Here is a 20,618-nt window from a genome sequence, read left to right as displayed (position 1 = left end):
ATGGGGAAGGTAAAACCCTCTGAAAACCAGGAAACGGAGCAGTAAACCAACAGGCCGCCCCTGCAATGCAACCTTAATTCTGCCCTTACCCCCGCACCCTGCAGCTGGCAAATGTCACGAGGGCGAGGTCAGTAAAGGTGGTGCCAAGGCGAACCATCCAGCCGGGGAATCAGCAGATTTCCTATCTGCTGCAGTCTGCCGAGCGGGGCGGGGTGCCTTTGCTGGAGGGTCTTTTCATCGAAGCGCGAAGATTCCATGTCTAGTTGGCAGCCAGTATCAAGTGGAGTGCCCCAAGGGTCGGTCCTGGGGCCGATTTTGTTCAATATCTTCATAAATGATCTGGAGGATGGTGTGGATTGCACTCTCAGCAAATTTGCGGATGATACTAAACTGGGAGGAGTGGTAGATACGCTGGAGGGGAGGGATAGGATACAGAAGGACCTAGACAAATTGGAGGATTGGGCCAAAAGAAATCTGATGAGGTTCAATAAGGATAAGTGCAGGGTCCTGCACTTAGGACGGAAGAACCCAATGCACAGCTACAGACTAGGGACCGAATGGCTAGGCAGCAGTTCTGCGGAAAAGGACCTAGGGGTGACAGTGGACGAGAAGCTGGATATGAGTCAGCAGTGTGCCCTTGTTGCCAAGATTGCCAATGGCATTTTGGGATGTATAAATAGGGGCATAGCGAGCAGATCGAGGGACGTGATCGTCCCCCTCTATTTGACATTGGTGAGGCCTCATCTGGAGTACTGTGTCCAGTTTTGGGCCCCACACTTCAAGAAGGATGTGGATAAATTGGAGAGAGTCCAGCGAAGGGCAACAAAAATGATTCGGGGTCTGGAACACATGAGTTATGAGGAGAGGCTGAGGGAGCTGGGATTGTTTAGCCTGCAGAAGAGAAGAATGAGGGGGGATTTGATAGCTGCTTTCAACTACCTGAAAGGGGGTTCCAAAGAGGATGGCTCTAGACTGTTCTCAATGGTAGCAGATGACAGAACGAGGAGTAATGGTCTCAAGTTGCAGTGGGGGATATTTAGGTTGGATATTAGGAAAAACTTTTTCACTAAGAGGGTGGTGAAACACTGGAATGCGTTACCTAGGGAGGTGGTGGAATCTCCTTCCTTAGAGGTTTTTAAGGTCAGGCTTGACAAAGCCCTGGCTGGGATGATTTAACTGGGAATTGGTCCTGCTTTGAGCAGGGGGTTGGGCTAGATGACCTTCTGGGGTCCCTTCCAACCCTGATATTCTATGATTCTATGATTCAGCTCACGACCGTGGGAACTGGTGGAACCCGGGTGAGCTGTGCTGACCCAAAATCGGGAGCGGGGGTCGGGGTTTTAGGACCCTATAAAAGAGAAAGACCCCAAAATCGGGACTGCGGTGGGGTAGGGGGGTAATACCCCCCCGTCCCAGCGGCCGGTGGAGCCCCCGGGGAGACCAGAGGCACCGGGATGAGAGGGGCGCTCACACGGGGGCGGTTGGACACAGGGGGGGGGGCCGGGAGGGGGCGGTTGGATGCGGGGGCGGGGCTGGGGGGGCGGTTGGACGCGGGGGCGGGGCCGGGGGGCGGTTGGACACGGGGGCGGGGCCCGGGGGGACGGTTGGACGCGGGGGCGGGGCCCGGGGGGACGGTTGGACCGGGGGCGGGGCTAGGAGGACGGTTGGACACGGGGGCGGGGCTAGGAGGACGGTTGGACGCGGGGGCGGGGCCGGGGGGCGGTTGGACCCGGGGGCGGGGCTAGGAGGACGGTTGGACACGGGGGCGGGGCTAGGAGGACGGTTGGATGCGGGGGCGGGGCCGGGGGGCGGTTGGACGCAGGGGCGGGGCTAGGAGGACGGTTGGACGCGGGGGCGGGGCCGGTCGGGCATTTGGACGCGGGGGCGGGGCCGGTTGGAGGCGGGGGCGGGGCCAGGAGGACGGTTGGACACGGGGGCGGGGCTGGGGGGGCGGTTGGACGCGGGGGCGGGGCTGGGGGGGCGGTTGGACGCGGGGGCGGGGCTAGGAGGACGGTTGGAAGCGGGGGCGGGGCCGGGGGGGCGGTTGGACGCGGGGGCGGGGCTAGGAGGACGGTTGGACGCGAGGGCGGGGCCGGGGGGGCGGTTGGACGCGGCGGCGGGGCTAGGAGGACGGTTGGACACGGGGGCGGGGCTGGGGGGGCGCTTGGAGGCGTGGGCGGGGCTAGGAGGACGGTTGGACGCGGGGGCGGGGCCGGGGGGGCGGTTGGAGGCGGGGGCGGGGCTAGGAGGACGGTTGGACGCGGGGGCGGGGCCGGGGGGGCGGTTGGAGGCGGGGGCGGGGCTAGGAGGACGGTTGGACGCGGGGGCGGGGCCGGGGGGGCGGTTGGAGGCGGGGGCGGGGCTAGGAGGACGGTTGGACGCGGGGGCGGGGCCGGGGGGGCGGTTGGACCCGGGGCCGGGCCGGGAGGACGGTTGGTCGCGGGGGCGGGGCCGGGGGGACGGTTGGACGCGGGGCCGGGGCCGGGGGGACGGTTGGACGCGGGGGCGGGGCTAGGAGGACGGTTGGACGCGGGGGCGGGGCCGGGGGGACGGTTGGACCCGGGTGCGGGGCTAGGAGGACGGTTGGACCCGGGGGCGGGGCCGGGAGGACGGTTGGACGCGGGGCCGGGGCCGGGGGGGCGGTTGGACGCGGGGGCGGGGCTAGGAGGACGGTTGGACGCGGGGGCGGGGCCGGGGGGGCGGTTGGTTCGAGCCCCAGCGGGCGGGACGCGCGGGCACCAGAGTCCGCCTGAGGCGCGGGAAGGCGCCGGCGGGGGCGGGTCAGGCTGACCCCGGGGCCCGCCCTGCCCTGGGCCGGAGGAGGCGGAAGCGGCGCCCGGGGCAGTCTGGGAGATGTAGTGCCTGACTCCCCCGGGAGCGGAAGTGACGTCGGAGGGGGGAGGTGGAGCCGGGCTGGGCTCGCGCGGGGCCGGGGAGCGGTTGGAGCTCTGGGCATGCGCAGATCGCGGCGGGGCGCGAGACCTTCGTTAACCCCCCCGTGCCCGGCCCGGGCCCCGCTCCCGCCGGAGCCGCCCTGGGGCCGCCCCGGGCTCCGCCCGCCCCGCTGCGGCGCTGCAGCCTCCAGGTACCGGAGCGAGCCCCGGGGGGGCCGGGCGGTGACTCTGCCCCGGGTCCGGGGGGGGACCCGGCCTCCCGCAGCGCCGGGATCTGCCCCCGGGGGGGGCCGGGCGGGGGGTGACCGGGGGGGCAGGGAAAGGGGGGGAGGGGGGAGACCCGGGGGGGGGAAATCTCGGCGCAGCCCGGACGTGGCCCGGGGGGGGGGGGAAGGAGCCGGGCCCCCCCGGGGAGCGGGGAGAGGCGGGGGAGGCTGAGATCCCCTCGGATTTACCGCTGCCCCCTCCCCTGGGACCTCCCGCCCTGCCCCCTTTCTGTCCCCACAGCAGCGAGCAGCAGCCCGGGTGACCCCCCCACTTCCCCCACCTCCCTGAGACGGGCTCTGCCCCCCCCGTACCCCGTTTCCTCCCCCCTCCGCCCGTGCCTAGTTCAGGTCTCCGGTCTGGGGGGTCCCCTGCCCCCCATTTTCCCTGCTGGTCACATTCCCAGACCCCCCCCCCCCCCAGCCAGTGACCTTCTGACTCCAGGCCCCCCCCGGCGGCGTTCCCCGCCCAGGGCTCCCTGCGTCCCACTGGGGTGTTGATGGAAATATCACTCTATGATCCCCTCCAATTTCCCCGCTTCTCCCCAGCTGACATCAGGCCCCCCCTCGTGCCAGGTAAAACTGAGTCCCGGACCGAGATCACGGCCCCCCTCGTGCCAGGCAGCGCACCACCAGTGCGGCCTCCGGGGTCCCGGGCGCTCCAGAGACCTCCGCTGCGATCTGTGTCCCCGCTGGGCCCGGCCCTGCACTGGCCCTGACAAAGATCCTCTCCCCGCGGTTTGCCAGGCGCTGCAGGGACCCCAAAGAAAATCAGGGAGCCTGTAATGCCGGGATTTACAGAGCCCTGACCGAGGTCGGGGCCCCCTTGGGACAGGGGCTGCGCAGACCCCCCGGGTACCCCCACCTGCCATTCGACGCCCGCCGCTGGCCCATGCCGCCGGCTCGGGCGCCCAGGGCTCGGGCGAAGGGGCTGGTTCGTGGCAGGGCAGGGGTCTGGGCTCGGGCTGGAGGACCCTGCGAGGTGGGAGGGGGCCGGGCCTTGGGCTGCAGCCCAAGCCGGACCATGGACACCCCCATTCAACAGCCCCGCAGCCTGAGCCCTGTGAGCCCCTGTCCGCGGGCACGGGCCGGCCGCCGGTGCCCACCTGCAGGGTAGACGTGCCCACAGCGACCGAGGGTCCTTGCCACAAAAACCCCAAAGGCTAAATCGGGAAATGGTGGGCGGCTGCTCCCCATTTTACAGATGGGGAAACTGAAGCTCAGAGAGCTGAAGTGAGTTGCTCAAATTTGCATGGAGAATTTGGGGCGAAACTGGGATCTGAACCCAGATTGTTTGAATTCTTGCCTCTCCCCTTGACCCCAAGCCCAGCGTGTGTGTGCACGGCGTTGTTGTGGTCTGTGTTTGCCTCGCACTGGCTTCCAAGGGAGGCTGTGACATTTCCTTCATGGGAGGGTTTGAAGAGCAGGTTAGAGGTAGACCTGTCTGGGAGTGTCTAGGGCAGGGGTCTCAAACTCAAATGACCACGAGGGCCACAGGAGGACTAGTGCATTGGCCCGAGGGCTACATCACTGACACCCCCCCTCACTGCTCCTGGCCCCGCCCCCATTCCACCCCTTCCATGTGGCCCCACCCCTGCCCCGCCTCTTCCAACCCCTTCCCCGAATTTTTTGCTGCTAGGAGTTGCAGACTGACTACATGCCATTGTAGGCAGTCCCATCCTACCACCCCATCCATAAACTTATCAAGTTCAGTCTTGAAGCCAGTTAGGTATTTTGCCCCTACTGCTCCCCTTGGGAGGTTGTTCCAGAACTTCACGCTGATGGTTAGAAACCTTCGCCTAATTTGAAGCAAAAACTTATTGACGGCCAGTATCCATTTGTTCTAGGGTCAACATTGGTGCTTAACCTAAATAACTCCTCTCCTTCCTTGGTATTTATCCTTGTGATGTATGTATAGAGAGCAATCCTATCTCCCCTCAGCCTTCTTTTAGTTAGGCTTAACGAGACAAGCTCTTTGAGTCTCCACTCATAAGGCAGCTCATAGTTAGCCTCTGATCAACCAATACACCGAGGTCTTTCTCCTCCTCTGTCACTTCCAACTGATTACTCCCCAGCTTATTGCAAAAGTTCTTGTTGTTAGTTCCTAAATGCATAATTTTGCACTATTAATTTTCATCCAATTTCTATTACTCCAGCTTTCAAGGTCATGCAGATCTTCTTGGATGATATTCCTGTCCTCCTCCATATTGGCAATCCCTCCCAGCTTTGTGTCACACTCCCACTTTCTGTGCCAAGGTCACTAATAAAAATGTGGAATAAGATTGGTCCCAAGACTGATCGCTGAGGAACTCCACTAGTAACCTCCCTCCAGCCTGACAACTCACCATTCAGTATGACCCCTTGTAGTCTCCCCTGTAACCAATTCCTTATCGACTTTTCAGTGCTCACATTAGTCCCCATCTTCTCCAATTTAACAAATAGTTTCCCATGTGGAACTCTATCAAATGCCTTACTGACATCCAGATAGATGAGAGCTACTGCATTTCCTTTGTCGAAAACATTAGTTATCTTCTCACAGAAAGAGATCAGGTTGCTCTGGCAGGATCTACCTTTTGTAACACCATGTTTTATTTATGTATAGAGCTGAAGGCTGAAAGGAACTGTTAGCAATAGGCTGAGAGTGGCCATGTGGAGGTGGGGGAAGGGATGGCAGACCGTGCGGAGGTGGGAGGGGATGCGGTGTTGGATTTTGTTTTGTAGGAGTCCATGTCTCTGCTCCCTGTGGCCGTGGTGGCTTCCGTACCAAAGCAGCATGTCAGCGGAGCAGACACACACACCATCGCTCCATCTGGAACACGCGGCGTTCACTGCCAGACGGGATGGGCGATTTTTCAGGGGCCCAGCTTGATATGCCTGGCTGGGGTAGATTCAGTTGGACGGGGTTCTGGGGCTCTGATAGTTTCGGATGTTCCATTTTGCATAGTCAGTTCTTTCTCTTTATTGTTTTACCCTGCCTGTGCCCGACGCCGTTCTCTTCTTAACTTGATTTGGTTACTTCAGTTCCAGTTTTTAAATGGGATCGAAGAATTGCAAACCTGAATGAAAGATAAACCAAACAGAACCATTTGAATTTTGGCACATACCTGGTAGAAGTACACCTCGTGAGGGTACGCTGTAATTACCTAGTTACCTGTAGCATTTTCTGGTGGGGTGGATGAAGCAATGTCAAAGAGCCAAAAGTGCTTTTTAGGGCAAAAGGACTTGTCAGGTGTTTGCTCTCACCATCTTTTTTTTTAAAGCTATGCACCGCACACAGTCAAGTTAATGAAGGAAAGCACACTAATTATTGCCTGCTTTGTGTTGCATTCGCATCTGATTAAGTTCCTAATTAAAACTGTACCACTGTAAGTGGAAACGCCTCAACACATCTTAGCTCCAATGTGTTTAAATCTGAATGAAAAGTTTCTAAATTAAATACATGGCAGGGTGGTAAACGGGGAAAATACACAGAAGTGCCTCTACCCAGTCCTGTTGACTCCTTGTCCCAACCCCCAATGAGTTCTGGCCTCTTGGTCAACTCAGCTCCCAGTCCCATATCAGCTGTGCCCTCTCCTAGCCTAACCCGTTTCTACTGCAGTTCTTCATCCCCCTCGTCCAGGCAGGGGGTTGGTGCTGCAGCCCCTTAGACACCTGCGTTAATCACTCTCTCACATACTGGGGCTATTTAGATTTCAGGGAACGATTTATCAGAGTTACTGACTCTGGGAGGTGGGAGAGAGGAGAGACTGAGGGAGTTTGCTCCCTGCATTTGGCAGGGCCACGTTCAACCCTGGTAGTCTCCATGTTACCTCATCCTCCACCCTCCCCCATGTGTCTCTGCTCATGTGTCAGAGTGTCCCCTTCTGATCATAATGCCACTGGCCTCAGCAGAGCTCCCAGACAGGAGCTACATCACGATGGGATTACGCTACTGAGAGTAAAATACATCACAGGGAGGGTGTAATTATCCTCCAAGCAACCATTACAATACAGGAATTGAAAGAATTAAAGTACTTTATTACTTAAAAGTACTCTTGAAAGGATTGTATTTTTATGAATAAATTGCAGTAAATGTTCATTTCACTGTACAGGTAAAATATAGAAATGCTTCTGGAGAAAGTTGAGTTTGATTTATGGATATTTACACTATATATTTTGCATGTGAGATTGACAATTTGTGTTTGAACGGTTATAAAAATTGTTGGCTGATGACCCCTATAACTTCCCACAGCTCTGAACATTGAAATTGTAAACATTAAAAAAAGCTTAAAAATAAATATCGCTATCATCTGTTGAATTTGAAAGAAAGAAATAAACAGAATGAATTTTGCCAAACCCACTTAACAGCAATCGCAATATGCTACTCAGGAACCCAACCTTAATTCTGCCCTGTAGTGACACCAGGTAATCTCCATGGGGCTAGGAATAAGGCATTTTACTGTATAAAGTGCCAGATTAGATTATACCAATTTGTAAAGACACATGAGATCTTTCCCTAAGGGTGTCCGCTTCACTGGGTTGTTTCTTTTATTGGTAATTCCCAGAAGTGAATAGATAAATACCATTCTATTGGTTATGAACTGCCCATTTCAGATTTCTGGGGAGTGTCTATAATTTTGCACGAGGGGCCAGGTCCTTGGGGAGATGGAGCCTTGGTTTCATTTTAACTTGTGCATGCTCAGCAGCTTCTGGAATTTGGTGCAAAGTCAGAATTTCTTTCTTTTTTTTTTTTTGGCGTGCAGAAGATCCATTCTGCCCGAGAAGTGCTGCGGTTCTGCCCTTCACCCACCAGAGGCCCCTGTGATACCAGAACGGCTGCGGCCGGCTGGGTTCATCTTGGTGGGAAATTGTTGCCCTGAGCTACACCCCAAATGGGAAGAGAGTTAGTGGGTGCAACTTGGGAGAGTCCTGAGACACGGCTGCCCCTGGGGGTGGGGAGAGGGTGGTCATTCTCTACTCGCAAGAGGGTGTGGAAGGGGCACAGGAGGAGCAAGTGTCCCCCATGGAGACTGCCCAGCCCCAGCTGCTTCTGCCCCCACCCTACCCCAAACCTCTTCACCCCTCCAACTATCAGCTGCCAGTCTTCCCGCGCTGCTACCCCTTCCTGACTGGCAGAGAAACTCTAAGCTCTGTCCCCTTCTCTTGGCCTGTGAAAGTTGCCTTGCCCAGAGCTTTGCTGCCTGTGTGAATGGCAGGTAGGGATGGGGACTCATCACTTTCTGGGTAGTTACTGAACATTCATCCTGTCACTGACCCCTTCATTAATGCAGAGGTAAGGTTGCCCCGCAGTATGTTGGGCCCTGCCACAATGTCAAGTTCAGCAAAAGTCAAAACCTAGGAAATAGAGAGCTAACGTCCATGCCAATGGAACCTTAACTCTGCCCCCTGGAGCTGGCAACAGCCACGGGGCGTTTTCTGCCTGCACTCCAGCTGCACGCACTCTGTTAGGTGTGGCTGCGCTGAATGGTAGAGGCACCAGTTAGAGCAACTTGGTGGAGGTGTGATTGTGATATGAGAAGATCTGGGTCTGAGTCCCCCCCGTGTGTGCGGTGAAAGGAAAGAGGTACATGTGTACCTTGAGCTTCCAGTCTGTATCATTTCTGCACTGAGCTGGGCATGTTGCAGGAAACGGGACTGTTTGCCATGGAAATGATCAGCTGTGAGGTGGGATCTGAGAGCAGTGTGTGTGCTTAACGATGGGTGAGTGAATTAGAATGTCAGCTGGAACTTCTGTGAGTAAGGATGAGAGTTGTACAAAGGGGTGAAGAGGAGTTCAATTGACCAAGTGTGCGGCTGTTTCTGGGGAGCAGGCTCAGTGTCTGAGTGTAGAACAGGTGTCGGTAGCTCCTGTATGGTGCAGCTCACCTAAAACCAAATTCCGTCTTAGCAAAGATAAAGTGCTTTATTGTGTGCCCTGGTTGTCGTTTTCCCTCGTACTTTAGTGACAGGCACTATTTCAAATGGCCGGGTGCACATAGGTGTGTTGTAGGAGTAAAGAAAGGGTCATTGGTCATGTGGGTCAGAGCTCTCTTTTGGAGGGGCAAAGACAGCTCCGGGGAACCTTAAATCCTGCGTTCATAAAGTTTTTTGTAAGTGGATTTCCTAGCTTTTTGCACAGAGCGATGTTGGCAGGAGGAGTTAGCAGCCCTATAGGGAGTTGTGGGTCTCGCACAAGTTTGCAGTCGGAGGCACAGAGAAGTTCAATGACTTACCCAAGATCACCCAGCAGGCCCATGGCAGAGCCAGGAATATTCCCCATCCAGTGCTCTCTCCACGTAGCTGCTGGGTGATTCTGAAGTGCAGCTCCCTTCTCCTGCACTTTTATTTGTTATGGTGGAATGGGAATAATGGTCATGCTTTCAAATGTCTCTCTCCTTCTCCACCTTCTTCTTCTGCCACCATTTCCAGCTCCGTCTCCCCTTCTTTCAAGTGTTTGCCATGGGCAGCTGGTAACAGAGCCAGTGAAATATGCCAGGAAAAATCTGATGGGGAAAGTATAATGTGGCACTCCCGCTATTTTCCACTGTTAGAATTATAGCGCAAACACAAAACAGTGAATCCTCTGCAGTTCGAGACCAAAATATTTTCCCCCTAGTATCAGCAAGGAAAGATGAGGAGCTTGCTTTTGGCCATGTTGTGTTTCAGTAGACATCTGGTGGACATCTGCCGGAGGTATTAGAAAGACTGGGCTAAGATTTAGTTTGATTGGAGGGAGACAGATCCAAAGCAGAGAGGTAAAGAGGGCTGAGGGATTCTGCATTAGCAGATCTTAATGCACAATCTGACTTGTGTTGGTGGGTTTTTTTTAATTGTAAAGCATTTAGGCTGCTTTTGTAGATAGGTGTTAATCATCTGTCCTCTTCCTAGAGTTCTGAGGAGGTTATGTGAGTATTTTTAAAGAATGCAGATAGCAGATTAGGTTGCAGTGAGGTCTTAATAAGCGCAGGATCAGGCTCTAAACTGCTGTCAAGTCCACACAGTGAACAAACTGAAAAAATACTTTGACCTTTCTGTTTTAGTGACCCTATGGGTAAATTACAGCAATCCAAGGTTAAAAGAAATAGATCTGTGATTTCATTTTGATTGGTGTGGCTTAAAGAAACTGCTTTCATGATATTTACTCTCTCTTAGATTCTGATCCTGCAAACAGTTATGCCTCTGGAGGGCATCCATTCATAGGCATTTGCAGGATTGGGGCTTTACTGAATGAATACTGGAGCAAAACCAGGTGGCTAGGCCTAGCTCATGACATTGGCCTGGTTACATTTCAAACAAAGTTTCCATAGGTGTTAATGGCTTAAGGTAGAGAGACAAGGATTCTATTAACAACATAATTCCTTTGGAGTATTGTAGGTATCTGAAAACTGTGATCTTAATGATTTTTTAAAAAATCTCCTGTGTTACTAATCAATAGATGGTAAATAGTTAAAACTGGAAGAACTTTACCATGGATGCTGTTTAGTTGTTTGGCCTTTCAATTGGAGTTGGATTCCAGACACGTGATTTCCATTAAGTTTTAGAATTTGTTTGGGGAGAGGTATTGGAAACCATTAAGGCCAGAACTTTGCTATCTGGTACAGTTAGGGCTCTTCAGAGTACTCCCATTGACTCAGAAGTAGCAAGGACTAGGTGTGGTGTTAGGTTTTTTGTAGGATGAAGGGCTTATTTGCAAAGTCTTTGAAGCAGGGCTCTGTCTGCAAACTCCAAAGCCATGTGTCTGTGTGCTCCAGGGCCTCTACTCTGAGTTTTTGAGTTGGTGAGACACACACACAATGTGACAACAGGAGAACTTTGCCTGTTTCTACAGGGCTCTGTTGCACAGTGTGGGTTCTAAACACTCGTTTAAAATACCCATCACCAACCAGTTGATGTTTTACTTCCCTTCCTATTTCCAGTGTTCTCACTTGTTTGTCTGTGGTTTGTTTGCTGTCTGTTGCTTTATTCCTTATTTTTCCTGTTCTATGTGTGTGAAGTATTCATCAAATTAAGAATTGACATCCCATAGAAATGGTATAAGCCTGAGTGAATGCCTTTTACTTTCCTTTCCGGTATCAGAAAGTATTATATTAATATTTGCTCTGAGAGCATGACTATTTCTAGTTGACTCCTAGATTTGTTTAGCATCTTAAAGCTGAGCTGTGTGCATGCAAGACGGATAGTTTTGTGAACTGCAGAAGTCCGTAGCATGCTAGTGTTTTGGCAGATGCTTCATTTTTTGAGAGCAGCTTTCCCTGAAGATTTAGTGATCTATGGTAGGAGGAGGTTATTAAATTGGGCCTCTGGTGCATATTTTTAATGCTTTTACTTAATGCCTATGACTTTGTTTTATTTCTATAGCTTTATTCACTATGCCACATTTTGGTGTGTTTACTAGCTTGTACTGTTAGAAAGGATGATAAAATACATCTACTCCAAGGGCACTGTCCATTTTCTTTTTATTTGATTTCATATTAAATGCACATCTTAAGCAGTGCACCTTATTAATTATCCCTTGTTTTAATGTTTCTTCTTCTTCCATACCTATGAACTGTTTTCAATATATATATTCTATCTAGGGTTTTTGTTTGTACTGGTAGCGCACATCCACACGTTACCTCAATAGTGGTGGAGCACATAACAAAATTCATTCCGCACATGGATGGAAATAATTAGAGGGAACATGGGTGACGACTCCCTCTTGGGTGGATGGGCCAATCCTGGGGCCCATTACTGCTCGGTGATTGATTTTCCATTCCAAGTCCATAAAGTTGATTTTCAATATAAATGCTTTGTTCCTTACGTACGACGCATATATTGATGTCTCAGTCATTCTGAGTCTTGACCAGTTATGAGCTTTTTGTAGATGCCTCTGTCACAGAGTCACTGGGTCAATGCTCTGGAACTACTCTGTAGGAAGCCAGTCAGGACTCTGGGGGAGCCTCCTCTCTCTGAGCAGACTGTCTCCAGGGCAGAAGTTTACACAGCTTTAACGTTCCTGGATCTGACCTCGGAGCATTCAGCATCCCCTTCCACACTGTGTGCTTCCTGCAGCGACTCCGCTGGGACGGGGCTCCTGGGGAAGCCAGAGGGCCCTGCACCCCAACTCCGCAATCAGACATTACTCTCAGCCAGCCAGTAAAACAGAAGGTTTCTTAGGCGACAGGAATACAGCATAGAACAGAGCTTGCTATCACAGAAATCAGTGACTTTCAGCCAAGTCCACCTTGGGAGTCCTGGGCCAGATGCCCTGGACTCTCCCTCTTCGAGTCCCCCCATGCAAACTGCCCGCTTCCAGCGACCCGACCTCTGACACCCCCCTGTTGCTCCTCCTCCGTCTCTTTATCTCACTTCCCAGGCAAAAGGTGTCACCTGGTTGCACCCCTCTCCTGGGTCTCCGGTTAGATAAGTGTAGGCTGCTGGGAAGCTTCACCTGCCCCACGGGCCTCAGCAAAAATCACCCACCCAATTCCCACCACCGAAGTATTGTGGGAAACTGAGGTACACACAGTGTTCGTATAGGGGAGTAAGACGCACATGCAGCATAACAAGGGCTGTTTACAGATCCCATCAGGATATGGGCCCCTTTTATTCTGGGGGCTGTGGGAGCGTCTCAGTCCCCTTCAGAGGTTACTGGGTCTCCAGCGCAAGTTTCAGCCTGCTCCCCTTTTGAGCTCCAGGGATCCCCACCCTCCCTCAGTGAAGGCCAGAGCCCCGAATGCTGCCAGCCCTCTCTTTGGGGGTGGAATTGCTCCACAGACTGTTCCCTTCCCAGGGTTCTCCCCCTATGAGTAGAGAAGGTCTCTCCTGTTCACTCCTGCTCCAGTTCTGGAATCGTTTGCAGGAGGGGAGGATCTGGGCCAATCCAGACTAAAGCAGCAGTTTAGCCCCTTCTGTGCCAGCGTGGGGTTTATATAGGCCTACCCAGGCCCAGGGAATGGCCCCCTATCAGCCCCATGCCTGATATGGTGGGGATACTCACTGGCAGCATTACCTTTGATGGGGTACTGCTCCCAATCTCTCCCCTCCCCTCCCCCTTTACAGCCACCACAATGCCTCTCACCTTCACTTCCTGAGGGGTGACCACCAGAAGGTGTGTTTTGTTATCCCTTTCCCTACCCCCCCAGGACCCGTTGTGCACCCTCCCTCACTCACCTCTGTCTCGGGAGACAAGGCGGGCCATGGGGTGTGGGTGATGCTCTGCTGGAGATCCATCATCACTGAACGAGTGGCAGCCTTGAGCCTCCTCGAAGGTTGCCGGGATGCTGATGTGCACTGGAGGAGAACTGGGGCTTGACTGAGTCCATGGACCATTTGGCCCACACTCTGTCACTGTAAAGCCTGCTCTGCGTTGCTGCAACTTGCCCTTGGTGGCGTTGTGCCCATAAGTCCCTGTAACGCTGTCTTCAGTGACTCGAGAGCATGAGCACCAGCCTCAGGCAGAGTGGTGTGGAAGAAAAACTCAGTCTTCACTCTTAGGTTGTTTGCAACAAGTCAGAGACCACTTATTCTCAAGCAATTGCAAGGGGGAGACTGCGTCCAGACAGGGATTCCCCCTTCCTTTGCGGGTCTCCGCATGATCAACAATTAGGGCAAGCACTTATACCTTTTGTTACATGCAATAATGATCAACTGCTGCGTCTTGTTTATACATATTCCTTCCTGATGCCCCACAGGATGCCAACATTTTTATGGCTGATTTAGAACAACGCTTCCTCAGCTCTCGTCCCCTAAAGCCCCTACTCTACTTGCGCTATATTGATGACATCTTCATCATCTGGACCCATGGAAAAGAAGCCCTTGAGGAATTCCACCATGATTTCAACAATTTCCATCCCACCACCAACCTCAGCCTGGTCCAGTCCACACAAGAGATCCACTTCCTGGACACTACAGTGCTAATAAACAATGGTCACATAAACACCACCCTATACCGGAAACCTACTGACCGCTATTCCTACCTGCATGCCTCCAGCTTTCACCCTGACCACACCACACGATCCATCGTCTACAGCCAAGCTCTGCGATACAACCGCATTTGCTCCAACCCCTCAGACAGAGACAAACACCTACAAGATCTCTGTCAAGCTTTCTTACAACTACAATACCCACCTGCAGAAGTAAAGAAACAGATTGATAGAGCCAGAAGAGTTCCCAGAAGTTACCTACTACAGGACAGGCCTAACAAAGAAAATAACAGAACGCCACCAGCCATCACCTTCAGCCCCCAACTAAAACCCCTCCAACGCATTATTAAGGATCTACAACCTATCCTGAAGGATGACCCAACACTCTCACAAATCTTGGGAGACAGGCCAGTCCTTGCCTACAGACAGCCCCGCAACCTGAAGCAAATACTCACCAACAACCACATACCACACAACAGAACCACTAACCCAGGAACTTATCCTTGCAACAAAGCCCGTTGCCAACTGTGCCCACATATCTATTCAGGGGACACCATCACAGGGCCTAATAACATCAGCCACACTATCAGAGGCTCGTTCACCTGCACATCCACCAATGTGATATATGCCATCATGTGCCAGCAATGCCCCTCTGCCATGTACATTGGTCAAACTGGACAGTCTCTACGTAAAAGAATAAATGGACACAAATCAGATGTCAAGAATTATAACATTCATAAACCAGTCGGAGAACACTTCAATCTCTCTGGTCACGCAATCACAGACATGAAGGTCGCTATCTTAAAACAAAAAAACTTCAAATCCAGACTCCAGCGAGAAACTGTTGAATTGGAATTCATTTGCAAATTGGATACTATTAATTTAGGCTTAAATAGAGACTGGGAGTGGCTAAGTCATTATGCAAGGTAGCCTGTGTCCTCTTGTTTTTTCCTACCCCCCCCCCCCCAGATGTTCTGGTTTAACTTGGATTTAAACTTGGAGAGTGGTCAGTTTGGATGAGCTATTACCAGCAGGAGAGTGAGTTTGTGTGTGTATGGGGGTGGGGGGGATGTGAGAAAACCTGGATTTGTGCAGGAAATAGCCCAACTTGATTGTCATGCACATTGTGTAAAGAGTTGTCACTTTGGATGGGCTATCACCAGGAGGAGAGTGAATTTGTGTGGGGGGGTGGAGGGTGAGAAAACCTGGATTTGTGCTGGAAATGGCCCACCTGATGATCACTTTAGATAAGCTATTACCAGCAGGACAGTGGGGTGGGAGGAGGTATTGTTTCATATTCTCTGTGTATATATAAAGTCTGCTGCAGTTTCCACGGTATGCATCCGATGAAGTGAGCTGTAGCTCACGAAAGCTCATGCTCAAATAAATTGGTTAGTCTCTAAGGTGCCACAAGTCCTCCTTTTCTTCTTACTTTTTCTCTGCAGTTCCTGCTACAGTCTGAGTTCCATTCTTATCCAACACAAGGTCAAAACAGCATCTCTCACAGTTTTCTCACTCGCTTCCCACTTGCCAAGGCCCTGCCTTAAAGTGTCGTGTTCTTAGAGTTAGAGTTAGCCTGACTCTTGCTCTATTCCTAAGAAAACTAAGATGTCTGCGTTCAAATTCCCTTTATCCCTTTTTCCACTTTCACACCGGTAAGAAGCAGAGAACAAACCCCAAATTGATTGTGAGGTCGATATGTAGATTTCACCCATCAAGTATCCAGTGTAAAGGCTTCAGGCACTGTAACAGCATTAACATGGAATCACAGACAGTCCCCTTGGGTCATCCCGTAGATCTCACCATGTAGGTGAGCTCACCTTTGTGACAGATGGTCCCTTACCACAGGGTTCTCAAATTTTTTCTTTCTGAGGCCCCCCCAACATGCTATAAAAACTCCACGGCCCACGTGGTCCACAATAACTGGTTTTCTACATATAAAAGCCAGGGCTGGTGTTAGAGGGTAGCAAGCAGGGCAACTGCCTGGGGCCCCCACAAAGTGACATTGCTTAGGCTTTGGCTTCAGCCCTAGGAGGTGGGGCTCAGGGCCCTGAACTTCAGCCCCATGCACTGGGACTTCAGCTTTCTGCCCTGGGCCTCGGTGAGTCTAGTGCTGGCCTTGTTTGGCAGCCCCCCTGAGACAGCTGCCTTGGGGACAATGACAGGGACAATCTCCCAAAGTGACTCCTTTGATTCTGCTCTTCTCTGACCTTTGGTTTACAGAATAATAGAACTGGAAGGGACCTCAAGAAGTCACTCAAGTCCAGTCCCCTTCACTCAAGGCAGGACTAAGTATTATCTTACCATCCCTGAGAGGTGTTTGTCCAGCCTGCACTTAAAAATTCCCAATGATGGAGATTCCACAACCTCCCTTGGCAATTTATTCCGGTGCTAAACCACTCTGACAGTTAGGAAGTTTTTCCTAATGTCCAACCTAAACCTCCCTTCTTGCAATTTAAGCCCATTGCTTCTTGTCCTATCCTCAGAGGTTAAGTAGAACAAATTTTCCCCCTCCTCCTTGTAACAACCTTATATGTACTTGAAAACTGTGATCATGTCCCCTCTCAGTCTTCTCTTTTCCATACTAAACAAACCCAATTTTTTTCAATCTTCCCTTTCTAGACCTTTAATCATTTTTGTTGCTCTTCTCCAGACTTTCTCCAATTTCTTCACATCTTTCCTGAAATGTGGTGCCCAGAACTGGACACACTACTCCAGTTGAGGCCTAATCCGCGCAGAGTAGAGCGGAAGAATTACTTCTCGTGTCTTGCTTACAATACATCTGCTAATACATCCCAGAATGATACTTGCTTTTTTAGTTTAACGCTGTTGACTCTCATTTAGCTTGTAATCCACTATGACCCCCAGATCTCTTTCCTATCCTCCAAAACACTTGCAACCCCTCCCACCTTGGTAATGCTCACAAACTTGATAAGTGTAACAGAGACTCTGTAACTGGGAGGGTTTCACCATGTCTCAGAGGGTTACACCCTTGTGGGAGGTGGCTAGGCTTCTACTGGAATAAGGTCACTCTGTGCTTCACAGCGTGGCAGAACCTAGAATGTCCATTAGCAGGGACAAATCCTGGGGGGAATTGTCTTTTGGAATGGACAAAACCCCTGTCTGAATTCTGTCACATTGCCCTTCTCACCCTGGCAGGCTACAGAATAACATCCAGGTTTCACTCCAGATCATCCCGTCCTCCCAGGGGGAAGGAAATGGCTGCAATGGAGCTGGCTCAGGTAAGGGATTATCAGGGAGCTGGTGGTGGGTTCTGCTTGGAGGGAGAGGAGCAGTAAATGCATAGGAGGGTGGGAGCTGCTAGAGGTCGTGGGAGGCAGGAACTATCTAGTGTGGAGAAAGGGAGGGGACAGAATGTGACAAACCTGCTGAGAACTGTGTACTCTAGGATGTGATGGGTTGTCACCCCGGGGTGTAGTCTGGGGGGCTTCTGGGAACCGCTGTGCCCTCTAACCCTCAAGCTGGCCTGGCCCTTCTCACACTGCTTTGCTTGAGACTCAGCTAGTCCTAATTAAAACCACATTAACAGTCCACCATACTCCTCTGCCAGGTCTTTCAAAACTCTTGTTATCTGGACCCGCTGATTTAAACATGTCTAACTTAAATAGCTGCTGTTTAACATCCTCGTGAGTTCTTCTTGGAATAGAAAGACTGTCGGCGTCAACATCTTATGATATGAGTACATCATCTGTTTTTCTCCAAATCCAGGAAAGAAATTGTTATTGAACACTTTTACCTCTTCTGCATTATTTTTTATATTCTGCCATTTCCCTCTAGTAATTTACCACTACCATTGTTAGGATTAATTTTGTACTTAATATACTTTAAAAAAACTTCCTTCTTATTTTCATTGATTTATCATTACCAATTTTCTACAATTCTGACCTTCTAACTTCTATTCTTTACTACTGACTTCCCCTTTCTTCCGTATATTTTATTTGGAGTGTGTTGGGATTCCTACCAAGGAGCCACCAGCAGGGTCCAGAGACGGCCCCATCTCCCATATCAAGCTCTGGCTAGTAGGTATGTGATAGAAGGAGGCAGGGTCTTCACATTTATCAGCTGGGGGACACAAAGGTTCTGTCTTTCTACCCTCTGATGCCTCCTGGCCTCTCTAAGCAAGGTGTGGTGGGACTCTGTTAACATGTGCCTCCCGGACCTCCAATTTACCTGGTGCTGCTGTTCAGTGAATAGAGGGGTTTTGACTGGGGCAGCAGGTACTGAGTGTTGGACTCTTTCTCTTTCAGGGGCTGGTGACTTTTGAGGAGGTGGCTGTGTATTTCACCAAGGGGGAATGGGCTCTGTTGGACCCCACTCAGAGAGCCCTCTACAGAGACGTCATGCAGGAGAACTATGAGACGGTGGTCTTGCTGGGTAAGGAGTCCTGTCCCGTCAGTTAGTAGAAGCTGTGGGGTCTCTAAAGAACCTGAGTAGTAATAACTCTATACCTTTATTCATCATATAAGTTTTGGCAAGTTTCCTTGCCCACCTTTTTTTGCCTGATCTCCCACACACTAGTATAATTTTTGGACATGTGCCTTTTTGGTGCTGTCAGTCATTTTAAAATTGCATTTAAGATATCCTTATTGGCTACATTGGTCTCAGAGTCGCAGCCATGTTAGTCTGTATCCACAAAAAGAAAAGGAGTACTTGCATCCGATGACGTGAGCTATAGCTCACGAAAGCTTATGCTCAAATAAATTTGTTAGTCTCCAAGGTGCCACAAATACTCCTTTTCTTTTTACATTAATAACTGTAGCTTTCATGCCTTTTCCTCATTTTAAGAGGAAAATATGCTGCCTGTAGAATTCTAAATTAGTTAAATAGGGGTATGACTCATGCATGGCTTGTGTGACAGTCAGACGAGCTCCTCTTTTGATATGAGAGTGTATAACGTTGCCATTCAGGACCCCACGGGTGAAGGGAGAACAGAGCTGTGGGAGGGGAGGAGAAGGGGGGGAGTAGATAATTCTGGGGTGCCAGGACGTGGGGAGGGTGTGTGCAGGGTAAGAGCTAAGAAGCAGCAGGGAGGGAAGGAGGTAGTGAGAGACGAGGAGGGAACATAAGTAGCTCCCAAGGTGCCGGGAGGTGGTGCCGGCTGAGAGTAATGGGACGAAGGGAAGGGGAGTGGGGAGGAATAGCACTCAGGCAGTGGGCTCGGTGGGTCAGTGGGAGGGAGGAGATTTTTAGGGATCTAGAGCTGTGGGGGATCCCAGACCTTTAACCCCGAATCCCTACCCAAGCCTTGTTGCTTTAGAGCCTACACTCCAGTTTTATTTCTGTTCAGTTTCACTTCATTCTACATTTTTTTCCCCCAAATACATTATTTTAACTCTTGACCTCCCTCCCCATATACCCTCCCCATCTCTCTGCACAGCAACCTTGGCCACCAATCCTGAGTCCTTGCTGCATTCCTCCCTCCCATAGCAGGGCCGCTACCCAGGCACAAATGGGCACTTTGTTGGTGATGTCACAGGATGGTAGTGTAGCCTGTACCATCTTTTCACCTATAAGGTTACGTATTGGGGTACAACGTGTCCTTGTCCATGGTGACTCAAATTTAATGGAGGAGATAAAATAGGGTGAAACACACAGCAACTTGATTTAATACAGACAGTTAGAATTGAAAACATAGGCAAAAATCAATACACCTAACGATTAGACTAAGATAAGTATAGTAAAGAGGGTCTTGCACGGTGCATATTTACCAGTTATGGACACCATTGGAAACAAAGATGGAGGGCAAGGGAGACCATCAGAAGCTAGGCCCTGCTTTAGTTTACACTGTCTCAGGGACCTGACAAAATGAGAAAATGGTAACTAGGAGAGGTATTTTATCCCCTTCCTTATGGAAATGGTACGGCTATATACCATATCTGCTCCTTTACTCTGATTACAATAATGTCAATAGCTGCCCCAACCCATATGTGGACCAGATGATATGTCTGGGGGGAGAAAGTAGAAGGAGACTCCGCTGGTTGGAAGGCATGAAATGCACTGTCCTGAGATGGGGGGTTCCACGACCACCACTCCCAAGAGAAGGAGGCGGGTGGTGGTGGTCGGGGACTCTCTCCTCCGGGGGACTGAGTCATCTATCTGCCGCCCTGACCGGGAAAACCGAGAAGTCTGCTGCTTGCCGGGGACTAAGATTTGCTATGTGACGGAGAGACTGCCGAGACTCATCAAGCCCTCGGATCGCTACCCCTTCCTGCTTCTCCACGTGGGCACCAATGATACTGCCAAGAATGACCTTGAGCGGATCACTGCGGACTACGTGGCTCTGAGAAGAAGGATAAAGGAGTTTGAGGCGCAAGTGGTGTTCTCGTCCATCCTCCCCGTGGAAGGAAAAGGCCTGGATAGGGACCGTCAAATCGTGGAAGTCAACGAATGGCTACGCAGGTGGTGTCGGAGAGAAGGCTTTGGATTCTTTGACCATGGGATGGTGTTCCATGAAGGAGGAGTGCTGGGCAGAGACGGGCTCCACCTTACGAAGAGAGGGAAGAGCATCTTTGCGAGCAGGCTGGCTAACCTAGTGAGGAGCGCTTTAAACTAGGTTC

At 51.6% G+C, this 20,618-nt stretch overlaps 1 protein-coding gene across 1 annotated transcript in view; it reads left to right on the top strand.

Moving 5' to 3' along the window:
* The first annotated feature begins 2,938 nt into the window (after positions 1 to 2,938).
* LOC311514119 (uncharacterized protein) overlaps positions 2,939 to 20,618 on the top strand; it is a 31,460-nt gene continuing 13,780 nt past the window's right edge. Inside the window, exons 1-2 of the mRNA XM_084616517.1 lie at positions 2,939 to 3,085; positions 18,309 to 18,435. Of these exons, the coding sequence (XP_084472643.1) occupies positions 18,402 to 18,435 (34 nt within the window). The 5' untranslated portion in view covers positions 2,939 to 3,085; positions 18,309 to 18,401. The remainder of the gene's footprint in view (positions 3,086 to 18,308; positions 18,436 to 20,618) is intronic.

This window comes from Lepidochelys olivacea (genome assembly GCF_965140295.1).
Source record: "Lepidochelys olivacea isolate rLepOli2 genome assembly, chromosome: 28".
NCBI classification, from domain to species: domain Eukaryota; kingdom Metazoa; phylum Chordata; order Testudines; family Cheloniidae; genus Lepidochelys; species Lepidochelys olivacea.
The sequence above is the reverse complement of the archived record's forward strand: the minus strand, read 5'-3'. Positions and strand labels throughout refer to the sequence as shown.